General features: G+C 31.8%; 2 protein-coding genes across 3 annotated transcripts; both read right to left on the reverse strand.

The window, feature by feature from the left end:
* Positions 1–512: 512 nt before the first annotated feature.
* Positions 513–2,834, reverse strand: LOC112786897 (exocyst complex component EXO70H1). The gene has a single exon (XM_025830278.3). The coding sequence runs from the start codon at positions 2,696–2,698 to the stop codon at positions 761–763; it is 1,938 nt and encodes a 645-aa protein (XP_025686063.1). The 5' UTR covers positions 2,699–2,834; the 3' UTR covers positions 513–760.
* A 7,959-nt stretch (positions 2,835–10,793) lies between these two features.
* On the reverse strand, positions 10,794–13,376 carry LOC112786906 (large ribosomal subunit protein uL29). Of its 2 annotated transcripts, none has more exons than XM_025830288.3 (5): positions 13,271–13,376; positions 13,031–13,166; positions 12,782–12,941; positions 11,721–11,789; positions 10,794–11,072 (listed from the first exon to the last, which is right to left on the reverse strand). In XM_025830288.3, exons 1-5 carry the CDS (start codon positions 13,272–13,274, stop codon positions 11,007–11,009), a joined length of 435 nt encoding a protein of 144 aa, XP_025686073.2. In that variant the 5' UTR covers positions 13,275–13,376; the 3' UTR covers positions 10,794–11,006. The 2 variants fall into 2 exon arrangements, with proteins under 2 accessions (XP_025686073.2, XP_072081805.1); XM_072225704.1 differs by having other exon boundaries at positions 10,794–11,487.
* Between the last annotated feature and the right edge of the window lie 677 nt (positions 13,377–14,053).

Here is a 14,053-nt window from a genome sequence, read left to right on the forward strand (position 1 = left end):
GGTATTTAAAAAAATAACATAATTATTAAATTTTTTAAAAATACAATTTAATCAATAAAAAAATAATTTATTAAAGAATATTTTATTAAGCAAAATTTAATAATAAAAAATAAAATTTTTGCTAATGAATATTTTTTTAAAAATAATTTTTTTCTTAAAAAATGGATAAAGTTAACATTAGTTAATACAAAAAGTTTAAAATGGATTAAAAATGAGGGTTTTTAAAAGTTAGAAAGGAGGAAAATGTACATTTATAAAATAGAAAAGAGAGAAATGTCATTTTAGCATCAGGGAGGAGAGTGAAATTTTCTCTTTTATTAATAGAATACCAATACCACGTGCACGCGACACATTTATGATTTATCATATATTTCGTACATGACAAAGCACAAGTCAATATAAATATATATACGTATGCAAATAACGTTTGTTTTCCAAGACGAAAGCCTGAAAAAATTATAGGAAAACAACTTTATTTTAAAATAATATAAATAATAAATTTAAAAAATTAATTTTAATTTTAAATTAATTGAATTTATTTATATTTAGTAGGCTTGAAATATAGTCTATCATTGGCATTCTTCACAATCTTTGTCGTCGTTTATATAAGGAAATTGAAACCATATATGTTACGACCAATATACAGTATAAATACTTGAATAGTATACAGAATTACAGATACACTCTATTATTTGAGGTTATTGTGAGCCGTGACGACAGCAACACAAAAGACATTTCATGGTCCAACACTCCAACATCATCACCTTCTGCTTCCGTTGGAGCGACGTGAAGACGACGTCGTCAAAGCATGCGACGAGCCACTACTCGATTCTCCAATGCCGTACAAAATATCTGACAATTGGTTTCCAATATCGTCGGGTAAGAACCGTATTGCCGAATCAGACCCGACCCTATTCTTATCGTAGAACTCGCCGTACTTGGAAACCAGCTTCAAAGCTATCGACACTTTGATTTCGTCTCTCAGTTTCGGGTCGGGTACAACCCACCCGCTTTGTTTCTTGCAGGCTTCGTGAAACGCTGTGTTGAAGCTAACGAAGCAAGCCTTAGCTTGCTCCGCTGAGATCTCCGCCGCGGGATTCTCCGGCAGCGAAGTGAGCACGCTGTTCCACCCGACGCGCTCGTATTTGGCTATGTATTCCTTCGTCTTCGCTTCGTGCTTCGCCATCCACTCTTCACCGAGGAGCAACCCTAGGTTCGATTTTCGAACCTTTTCTACTACGTAATGCATGTTGTTAGCGAGGAATAGGTAAGAAAGCGCCACGTCCTTGTAGCGCTCCGCTTTCACGTCGAGCTTGCAGAGAACCACGAGGATCAGCCATGCGATTCTCTCTGAGATTGCCGGCGACGGTACCGTGGAGAAGGACGACGACGTGCTATCCTCGTGGATCGGGCTTCGGTAGAAAGATTCCGGCAACGGAGACTGTGGATAATCGGCGATTATGTCAACGAGGACGCCGCTATAATCGGCTAGGAGAGAGATGTAGTTCAACACATAGCCCGTGATTGGGTGTACTCCACCGCCGGGAATCGTCGTCTTGCACGGTTCCTTCTGAATCGCCGATTCAAATTCCGATAGCATCGTCCTCACGGCGTCGCCAAGCTTCACCAAGGAAGTAACCGCCTGCGTACGGACTCTGGCGGTTGATTCGAAGGAGAAGATGGATTCGATCTGCGGCCAGTTTTCCGAGATCGCTTCGTACATATCGAGAGTCCTGAACATCTTCTCCGGCGTTTTCTTGCACTTTGCAACCATTTCCGGGAATCCAAACAGCATCATGGCGCCGTCTCTAGTGATCTCAGCGAAGGAAGACTCCGCGATCCGTTTCTCCGGCGCGGTGGTAGCGAAGACACTATCGCAGAGTATCCTCTCACCGTTGAAGAGAGTTCCGACGGCAACCTTCATCGCGTTCAGCCAGTGCTTGATCTTCAACTCAACCACCTCCCAATCCATCTTCTGGAGACGCGAGAAGCTCAACTGCTCCACTCCAAGATTGTAAAGAGCTTCATCAACGATCGATTTCCTCACCAACACGTAAATCCTAACGCACTCTCTTCCGTAGCCAGTGGAAATCATGCAATCCGCGATTCCCTTCAAATCGTTGACGGCAAGCATGGAAGCTCTCTCGGCATCAGCGACTCCTTCTCCGGCAAGTCGAAACTCGTCGTCGGAAACAATCTCATCGATATCAGAGAAACTGTTCTGGCCGAAATCCGTTGACGAACGGTTAGAAACGGTTTCGGAGCGGTTAGAAACGGTTTCGGGATCGAGGTATTCCCTATTGACCTTTAAGATCTGGTGAAACTCTCTCTCAAGAGTTTTCATTGCGATTTGCATGAGAGACTGTGCTCGAAGGAGATAAGCAGAGGAGGGATCCTGTGCGACGAGGTACTTCATAGCGGCCTGTAGGCCCTTGACGGCGTCAACGTAGTGTTTGGCATCCAGGCGTGTTCCGCTGAAGAGTGAGCTAGAGTTTGAAAGGCGTGAACTGACGGAGTTATTATTGTTATTATTATAATCCCACTTGGTTATAAGTGACTCCGCCGTATGGATGTTATCGTCCATAAGGGTGTCGGAGAAGGTGCGAAGAGGGGAGGGTGGTGGTAGTGAGTAGTGACGTGGCGGATGATGAGAAGGTGAAGGTTTGAAGAAGATACTTCTCATTCCTTTTCTCGGCATTTTGAATAGCTTCTCTTACTGCTTGCTAGTAGTATTACGATTTTTGAGCTTTCAGGTTTGAGTTAGGAGAACAGAGCGGGGGTATTTATAGAGCGAAGAAAGGATTAGAAAGAAATAAACAATACAGAGGTTGATAAATGATAACTTCATATTGCCTTCAACGGCGTACGCGTATATACGTACGACTATTATTTTAGGTAAAAATTCAGTTACTAAAATCGATTCCACTTAAATTTTTATTATTATTTTGTTGTAAAAATGATAATTGTATACCATATAAATATATGTATTATTTTTAATTTATTTTTTTATATATTTTATATTTTATATTAATATATGATTTTAATAATTAATTTTAGTGTATATATAATATTATTTTTTATTATTATTATAAAAATAATATATATATATATATAAATTAATTATTAAATAATAAATTAATTAAATATGTTAAATTATTTAATAATTAATAATTTATTTTTAATATATTTTTTATACATATAATTAATCTAAGGATTTATTTTTTGTACAAAGTTAACGTGTGTAGTTAGGGATGTCAATGGGGCGGGGCGGGGGCGGGGGATGCTTCCCTACTCCCCGTCCCTGCCCCCAGAATTAATCCCCGTCCCCGCCCCATTCCCCGTCATGGGGGGATAATTGTCCCCATCCCCGTTCCCCGCATTCCCCGCGTTCCCCGCGGGGCCCCATTTCCCATCTCCCTATATTTAACATTCATATGAAAATTATAGTAAAAAATATCAAAAAAATAAAAAAACAAACTAAAAAATATTATTACAAACACATAAACATATCTTATCTAAGATTATAAGTCCAGAAATACAACATAGCAAATCATAGTCCATAAAATAAAATCTTAAAATGCAACTTCCATTATAAAGAAAGCAATAAAACAAAGTCTTTAACATCAAATATTCTTTCATTGTCGGCATAAAACTTCCAACAAACATCTCCATGTTCTCTGTTAAAACAATAGAGACAAATATGTTAACATATAGTGATGAGAATGGAAGCAAACACGCAGACGCAGAAGTGGAGAGGAGAAGGACGTCGTGCCTGAGGAGAGAGAACGACGCAGTAAAGCTGCTAGGGTGACGGCGCAAGAGTGGCCGGTGGCTAGCTGTGAGGGTTTTGAAGTTTGAACAAAGTGGAGAGTGAGTGAGTGATTGGAGTCTGGAGAGTTGGGGTTTGGATGGGAATAGAGAGTCAGAGAGGGTGCAACAACAAAGGTGAGAAGGGAATATAGGATTAAGATTTTTTAATGGGTGAAATTACTAAAATACCCCCTATGTTAGAAATAAAGTAAGAGTATTTAAGTAAGTTTAACAATTCGGGGAATTATCGGGGATGGGGCGGGGATCCCCGCTCGGGTCCCCGCGCCTGTCTCGGAAAAATTTTGCTCCCCATCCCCATCCCCACGGAAAAAATTCCCCACCATCGGAGCCCCATTTGGGGCGGTTCCCGCGGAGATCCCTGCCTGCTGGAGATTTTTGACACCCCTATGTGTAGTTATATTATTATTATGTTTTGTTTGACTCTGCTGTCTCACTTATGATGATTGAACAAAGAAGACAGTGGCAAGTTGAGCAACCAAAACCGACCTGCTACCTAAGTACAATTAGGTAATAGGAACAAGACATAGCCACAAACTTACAACAACACTTGTCAAAACTCACTAACTTCTCTTCAAACCTCAACTTTGGTTTTCTTTTTCTCTTTATCTCTATTATTGGCGGCTCAAATTCATTGAGAAATTAATTAAAGACATTAAAAAAAGGAAAGTAAATATACATATATTTTTGTTTCCACGTATCTTTTAATCTGACAGTTTAAAGATTAATCCATCGTGATATGAAGATCTATTTAAGAGTTTGTTGCTCTCGTTATTTTGGTGTGCTTACTCCGAAAACTGCATATATTTCGTACGGTAATAATTACTGAAAGCTAAATTTGATGACTGATCATTTAATTTTCACGCACTTTCCATCTGCCTTCTCTTTTCTCATTCGCTTTTGGCGGCACTTGTGATTGAGATTTATGCAGTTAACAGCAAAAAAGTCTTAAAAGATTATTGTTACATGATACATTAGTCTAGTTTCTCTTAATTAACGCTGTATAAACAAAAGAAAAATTAGTTTATATTGTATGATCTTATCTCTCGAGGCTGGATACATATAAACTTACTCTTTTGCGATTGAGACGGCTGCTATGAAAATCATGTTGCATAAATAAACTCTTAGTTGTAACAACCTCATATTCTTATGTTATCTTTTTAGTTTGGCTCCGGTTTTGATGTTTTTAAAATGCCTAGACTATTAAATAATTTTAGTAATAAAAATATAAAATATATTTTTAAAATTTTTTAATCATTATTAAATAGTAAATTTTTAGTGGAACATTCTATTATATAAATTGAAGTGGTATAGAGAAAAAATAAATTTTTTTATAGTTATTTTTTATTATTTTATTATTATTCAAAGTATGGGTTCTACATTTTTCAATCTCTCTTTCATTCCATAAAAAAAATCTGTAAACTTACATATTTATCATATAATTCACTTTTTTTAGTTTTATTTATTAATTGATTCTTTGTATATTATTTGATTTTAAAATTTATTCTATATTTTATAAATTATTATTTTATTATTTATTATCTGTCTTGTTTTTATCTATAACTCTATTATTAATAATTTGATGTTCTATTAATATTTATCTTTAATTTCTATTTTAATTTTATCTTTTTCAATCCTAATATTAATACTTTTTTAATTTATCATCGACCTATTTTTCAATTGTCTAATTATATATATAATTGCAATGTTTATAATTCATTGTGATTATCGATTTGTTACGTTGCAGCGACCTTAATCATCGTTTATCAATCACTAGATACGTGTTATTTGTAGTGGAAAAATCATAATTTGCAAAAAAAAATTCTATTTAAATAATCGATTAGATACTGAATTGAAATTCTTGTTTTTTTTACAATAATCGATTGTTTTATGAGCAAAAATTCAGTTTTTTTCCTAATTAATCGATTTTATTACTTATCCAATTGATTAATTGAGAGATCTAATTAATTGGTTGAATTATCTAATTGATTTGCTGAAGAAAACAATTAATTAGATATTTTCAAAACTTATTCTTTTTTATATAAATAGCAACTAATTGATTGTATTTATAACAAATACGCTTTAATTTTTTTATATAAATTCTTTTTAAATAATTCTCATTATTTCTCCTTTTTCTCTCTGTAACAGTTCAATTCAAAAGAATAATAAACATTGAATCTTATATTCAGATAAAGTCTCTAATTTTTTCTTGGGTATTGAAGCAACAAAATTAACACCTACATCTTATCACCTATCTCAAACTATGTACATAAAAGAGGTTCCAATTAAAGATGGAATGGAACAATCAAAGGGTACTCCCACTCTTATGGTTACTACGTACTGTTAATAAGCTTATTTCCTTTCAATCTTTAATTTGTTAAGGATGGATTCTTACTCACCCGATACATAATAATAATTTATACATATATTATCTGTATGCAAAACAATGCTTGCGTTTAATTTCATCCATTGAAAAATGATCATTTTCCTCCTTTCAACTGGTAATTTTTTTTTTAAATTTACTGCATCCTCTTTTAAGGGAGTTTCCGTTGACTTATATCATTTCGTATTTAGCTATATTATATACTTCATATCATTTTTTGGTTTAATTGTAAATTGATATATTTCTTCTAAAGTCAAATTTCATGTATGAATCTTCAAATGAGAAGTTGCCGGCAAGTACGGAAATGAATATACGATCGAAACATTGCTAATCAATTATATTATACGATCATGTTATGTATTCAACAGAAATCAGTAATCAAATAGTTATTTATATAAAATAAATATTAAAATATAAAATATATATTAAAAATAAATTAAATAATATATATATATATTTATATTTGGTGATTAATTTTTAGAGTGTTCATAATATTTTTAAATATTATATTATTATTCATATTCTGGTCTAAAACTGTGATCGAGACTCAAGTAAGCCAAAAAGGTCTAATCCAAAGGTTGGTCTTACCACCTAATGACCTCTCATGAAAGAGGTCGGGATCGAGATGAGCCGAGATAATACTTATTCCAAAAGTAACTGTTTCTAAAATCTCTCATCCACTTCTAGAAGTAATATCCCAACAATCTTAAGATAAAAAGATGGTTATCCACTTTTAGAAGTAGAACTACTCCAATGGTGATTATTGAATCACCATTATAAATACACTGACATACTCAGGTAAAACTAAGTTCTAACACTCTAAAAACCTGCTTATCCCTTACTAACTTAGACATCGGAGTATCTTTGCAGGTACTACCCCTCATTCTCTTACATACACAACTTGGACAGCGACTCTCAAATATAAAACGAGTCAAAGATTACCTTCTATTGATGTTTGGGCCAATTCCTCAAACCCAATTCACCTATCTCAGATTACCTACGTAACAATTATATTCCACAATATATGGCTGATACTTTCTACCGCAATAGCAACATAATACTAGTTTTGTAGGAGTCTTTTTATATTTTTAAAATAAAAATTAGAAAAATGGTGTCATAATTTTTTACTAGGGTTTCAGACAAGCAGTTATCTTACTCCCTTAATTAAATTTGTTTTCTCCTGTCCTTTATGAATTTGTATTTTATAATACAAGAAAGGGCATATAAATTTTTCAAGAATTTAATTATAACTTATAAACTATTTTTAAATGATTAATTCAATTATATATTTCATTAATTAGAACTCACACTATATAGGAGACAATATGGTTAAAATATGAATTTTATTTTCATGTACTGAATAATTATTTTTTAAATTATTTAAATATATAAATCTAGCTAATTGAATGATTATATAAATTTGTTTATACTATTAATATATTAAAATTAAACTATTAAAATATATATTTAGAAATGTTAACTCTTGTAATAATATAACTAGCTACTTCAAATATTTTATGGATAAAATTTGATTGATCAAACATATATGTTTGTCTTCTTGGATAAGCCAGGCTAACTCACATAAGGCGTGAAACACTTATCAATTAATAAAATCTTGATGATAATATTTTTTAGCATATAATCGACATCTTTGTTACGTTCTTTATATGCAACAAGATACTATCATACATCACAAATCATTTACAGACGGTGACTCATCATTAAAAAGTATATAACTAACTTTTAATCGCAATTTGCGTATATTATTATTACTATTATTAAATTTAGAATGACTCGGTACGTTGTTTTTGTTACGCCGTAAAGTCTCAAATTGTAATAAGTTTGAAACAAGAATTGGATACTTGCAACAAGTTGCGTTTAAAGTTTTTCTTCTTATGATTGTTTAATTTATTGACTCACTTCTTAAAATTAAAAACTTTGTCGGGCTACTAATTAAATGATGATCCATTATGTTATGTTCGAGTCAATGAATTTCTTAAGAAAAATATTATTCATGAATTAAGATTCTCATCAACACTCGTATAAAAAATACGGTTGATATTAATTAATTGTGTATTTAAATTATTTTTTAATTAATAAAACAAAAAATACGTGTTTAATTATTAAAAAAAATACTAATGTCAAAATAGTATTTATTAGACATAACAAAATTGATTTTTTTTTCATGGGTAATAATTAGATACGTTCCTGCCTTATGGCAGAGTTTTTAATTTGTCTAGCTATGAGTGTGTAAAACACACTTAATTGAGATTTGATGTGTTTGCAATTTGCTACTTAATTTTAATTATCTTTAAAAAGCCCTATAATTATATTAATGTTTGTTCAAATATGGCAGTTGCCGCCAGCATGTTGCGTTGTTATTAAGACCTATAACAATAGCGATGTTGCATTATTAGCAATTAGTAAAAGTAAATAACCTCTTAATTACTTTTGTATCTGAAAATTTCAAATTGTACAAGTTGACATTTTAAAATTGCTAAACAACTCCAAAACATATGTGCTTTGTATGAATAACACTACAAGTAGATATTCTTTAAATATTGTTCTTTATTCAGCTTTTAAATGAAAGAAAAAATAAAAAATAAATAATTTTTTAATTTTGTGAACAATTAGTACGTATATTAACACAAGTAAACAGTACATATCTTTAAATTAATTTTCAAATTCATCAAGCTCCAAATTTCTAAGTTTTAACTAAACTCAAAATCTCATATTTTCACCCAATTTAAATATTGTTGTTAAAATTAATCACATGTATACTTTTTCATCATCATATATATATAATGATCATTTTATATTAATTTATTATTTTTTATTGGTATTACAACATATATATTTGGAGCCAACAAATTATAGCTCAAATAAAATTCCTATCTTCACCTAAAAATCTCATGAATTAAATATTTTGTAAGGGAGAAAATTTAGGAATTGGGAGTTTAGCTGAGTTTTCACCTGAAGTTAATCGTTTTTCTTTCGTCCTATATCATATTCTTTCCATTACATTTGTATATAGAGCAATGTATTAATAGATATTAATAATATGATTTATTTATTAAATGTCTGGTTGATCAACATTTTCTAATAATCCCACAAAGAATTATACGCGGGTTAATTTAGTTATCGAAAGATTAAAAATTTCAGATTGATTCATAAAATGTACAATTATGAATTATAATAGTTTTTTTGTGACACATTATTATCGAACTAGCAAAAAGAACAATTTAATTCACTATTTTCGAAGACCAAATTGATGCGCAAACATTATTATTAAATTAAATACACTATTGTTTAACGAAGCTGCCTTTAAATGATGTTTGTTTGAATACTTAGTCGTATGTGGTTATATACATTGTTTATAAAAGTAATTTTATTATAATTATAGATAAACATGTTATAAATGTTTGTTAACTTTTTGGATAAGCTATGTGACGAGCACTTGATTCATATAATTAACTTCTGTCAATTCCCCATAAAAGATAGATGCCATTTATTTCTTTTATAGTTCCTTTCTTTCTCCATGAAAATTATGTCACATTTGTTCACCACTTCATTGTACCCTTGTACGTACCGGAGTTTATAATTTAAATTAAAGGACTTAGTAAAATATGATGAATTAAAGTTAATTACATGATGATTCAATAATATCATTAATATAATATGTTAAATGTCTAATATTAGCGGTGAATCATGTTTCTAATTAGACAGTCAAAACAATAACAGAAAATATATATTAAGCTTTAACGTATATATATGATGGTATAGGCTGATTATCGTTACGTGTATTAGGTGTATAACTAAAACATTTCCTTACGTAGTATAGTTTCAAGTCTAGATTAATTGAATTAATCTCTAGCTATATTTCACGTTGTATTAAATTAAATATTGAAAGTCAAAATGATAAAGTTTTAATATGATCAAGTTATCAACTCACCTATACTAGTTGAGATCATTTACGTGGAAGCTTCCCTTATTTGAAAATTGCAATCTTTTAGAAGCCTTCGGCGTCATTGTGATAACTATGATAAGGCCATTACACACTCTTTTCAATTTTTTTTATTATTATTAAAATAAACTTACATACATAATTGTTATTTTAATCCATGTTAGTTATGTTGTCCTATCCGTACACATTGTTGCATGTGGTACAGCTTGTACGGCTCGTTGACCAACAGAAAAGGTTGCTTCTTCTATTTGCATGTTGATCATTCATTTTGAATTCATGATTGTGTGTTAGTTGGATTATTATTTTAATGTTCTTACCTTGTTCTGAGTTTTCAGGCCCTACTATTAGATATGAAGAATATTGATATATTGATATTTTTCTATGATTTTTTAAATAACTACATTTCGTATCTATCAAAAATCAATTAACCAAATTAGTTAATTATGTAAAAAATATATTGAAATATAAAATGATAGTGATCTTATATATTAAAATGAAGATGTTTTTATATAAAGATAATAACTAAAAATTCTTAGATTATTAACACATTTGAACGGGATGAATGGGCTGCTATGACTATGAGTTACTCACAAGGTTTGCTTGTTGCTACTTGTGTTATATGGTCAAAAGGAAAATTGCATTGTCTAATATTATTATATTTGCCGTCCAAGTACAAAACAAGACTAGGCTCGTTATGGACGGCTATCTTTAACAATGTTCTCCCACTAAACTCCACATTCTAATGGTTCATCACTAAACATCGTTCTATACATATACCTTTGCCACCATTTGCATAACCTTCTTCTGCTAAAGCCTAACCCTTTTTAGCTGTCATTGACAAGGTCTTCTTAGGTTCTTCTGCCTTTGAAGACCATCCATGAGGTGATCATACGAGATCTACATATAAACAGTTTCTCTGTAGATATAATACATGACAAAGTACAATGGCATTGTTTGATTCATGTAACCGACCACACTTAGTGAGACAAGACTTTGTTGTTGTTGTTTGTTTTTATTATAACAAAAATAAATGAATATTACGAGGGAAAACATTAAGAGACTATACGTCAATTCCTTTATCCCATACTTTTAAATTCTGATGGGCCTCTAGTATTTCTCTATTACGAGGCACTCTACATGTTGTAGCTTGCATCGGGTAATTTGCAGCTTTCTTTCATTTTGATTATGATATGAATCACATTTACAATGACTGACTTCTAATAATTGTATATAGCATCACATGGCCGGAGTTGAAATGTGTACTTGGGTTGAGAGAGTAATCAAACAACGTTCAAAGGGAGTAGTTATTTTGCTGTCATAAGACATAATACCTCATTCAGAAGACTAATCAAACAAACAATGATAATACTCTCTTTCAACAGTGTTTGGAATGTTTGAATATTATATTGACTAATAAAGTTGTAATGACAAAGATGCAAGCTTTGACTAGATTAAAACAAAAAAAGAAATTGTTTTGCACAAAAGATTCATGAAGATTTAACAAAACTTTGAGAATTTCGTCAAGTAACAAGGAGAACATTACACCTTAACTGCATATTTTCTCAATGGGAAGTATACTTCCTTCTTCTTCTCACGCTCCGTCTTCAAAGAAGCCTATAAGAAATGCAAAGCATAACCATGTTTAACTCTATGACCCTAAAAATCACTAGTAATGCCATTTATATCAATATCTTCCCAAAAATTCAACGCAGGTTAAGTGGTATATGAGCCTAGATATAGTGTTTGCCAGAAATATACAACAGCTCAATACGAAGAGTGTCCATTATTGTAAGCATTGTTCAAAATCATTGCAAGGCATGGCAGCTTAGGATATTAACACGGCTTAAACGAACAAGCGCAAAGTTAATTCGAAATTTATTCCCATTAGAGAAACTGATCCCTCCAATAAGCATATTAGAAATTTGAGAAAAAGACAAATAAGTCCCTAATCTTTTAATTCAAAGACACATAAATCTCTAACCAATTGAAAATACAAAAACGTTCTTGACTTTCTAAAAGAAAAGACATTTAAGTTCTTTTGTCTAAAATATATAGGATGTGTGTGGTTCAAGTATTACTTTGTTACTCAGATTCCATTTCCATGGGAATCAAATATACCCAGGAAAAATGTGGAAATTGAAAATGATGGTATTTTGATTCACTAAAATCAAACTTGCTTGGAAATAGCTTTTCAAACTTTGAACCAAACATGGAAATATGATATTCCCATGTTAAAATTCCTAAGAATTATTTATAATTTCCCCAATCACAAACACCCATAAGCACAAATTGGTCTCCGGAGAGACTTAAATATTTTATAAAGTGATTAACCTTTTTTATTTTTAATTAGTAGGTGACATATTTGTCTTCGGAATAAAAAGTACCTATTTGTCGTTTACTCTAGAAATTTTATTGATAACAACTATCCGACGAAACAATTCTCGAGCCTAGAGAATAAAATTTTGTTCAGAAACTAAACCCTAAACTCTATTCTTTAAACCCTAAATCCTAAACCTAAACAAAGTAGGATCTGAAACTTTTTTAACTAATTTGGGTCTTTAGCTTAATTGAACAACAATGAGGAAAAATTGAGGGGGTTACGGTACCCGGTGCTTGGTGAGGCGTCTTCTGATAGCTCTGGTCTTCTTAGGACGCAGATCCAAAGGCAGATACTTCTTCTTCTTCTTGTAAGCTTCCCTCAGCACCGACTTTTGCTTCTGCGAAATAACCGTCAACACCTGCGCTATCGATAACCGCACCAATTTTCTGCATCCATTCAGTTAATTAACGGAGTCAGTGAGCTAGTTAGTTAGAAAGTTAGTTATTCGGTTAATGGAGTTAGTTAGAAAGCGCACATTTTGGAGAGCTTGTTGGGTGCTCCGCCAGTGACCTTGGCAACACGGAGGAGTGCCAGCTCAGCTTTCAGATCCTTCAATTGGCTCAGAAGCTCTGCTTTCGTTTTGTTCCTCAGCTCGTACACCTTCAATCTCGCTTTTCAATTCACACAAAAGAGACAAAAAAAATTAGAATCGAATTGAAGGAAGAATTTCTATGTTTTAGTGTTAGTAGCATTCCTCTTCTTTCATAGTTCATACCCATTGCAAAGTTGTTGATGCTGCTGAAACCGAAAGCGAATCAAAATTCAAAACCCCTAATTGCAATGCGCTCTGGTTTTTTCTTCCGTAAACTAAACCCTAGTTTGATTGAAGTGAAGTTAAAACGTGGATAATGGGCCTCGTTTTTTGTCACAAATTATGGGCTTCGTTGAAATTTTTTGTTTTATTGGGCTTAATGCAAGGTCTCTTTAGAACACCTAACATACATGTATCCAATAGTTACAAAAAAAAATGTATGCAAATAGAATGCTGTGTTTTTATTTTTATAACTCAAATAGTATAGTTTCGGTCTCCCCATACTCATTTAAGACATCGTGAATTTGTATCTTCCTATCTTTGATAAAACATAATATTTTTCTTAGCTCCCCAGTTGATGACTTATTTTTATATATTGTTAGATATCAAACTGAGTCAACTCAATATCAAAGGGTAAGTCAAAGACTTAATTAGTTTATTAGTACATAATTTGATGCTTGATATACAGGTATATGAAATGATATAACGTTCAATACAACACGTATATATGGTCCATATGTATGTCTTTTTTTTCTTCCCTTCAACAAGTTGAATTTTTCCAAATTCATAGTTGAAATATTATACTCCTCAAGATTATTAATATATGTATGTAAATTACAAACCTTTAATCTCATTGGCAAAGAAAAATAAATTAAAAGAATCTAAGAATGATGCATCAATAATTGAAGGTGGTTACACCCTCTAAACTTTGTTAATTCCACCTCTAGTGGTAGTAATCATTTCACA

This window comes from Arachis hypogaea, chromosome 3, assembly GCF_003086295.3.
Source record: "Arachis hypogaea cultivar Tifrunner chromosome 3, arahy.Tifrunner.gnm2.J5K5, whole genome shotgun sequence".
In the NCBI taxonomy this organism is placed as follows: domain Eukaryota; kingdom Viridiplantae; phylum Streptophyta; class Magnoliopsida; order Fabales; family Fabaceae; genus Arachis; species Arachis hypogaea.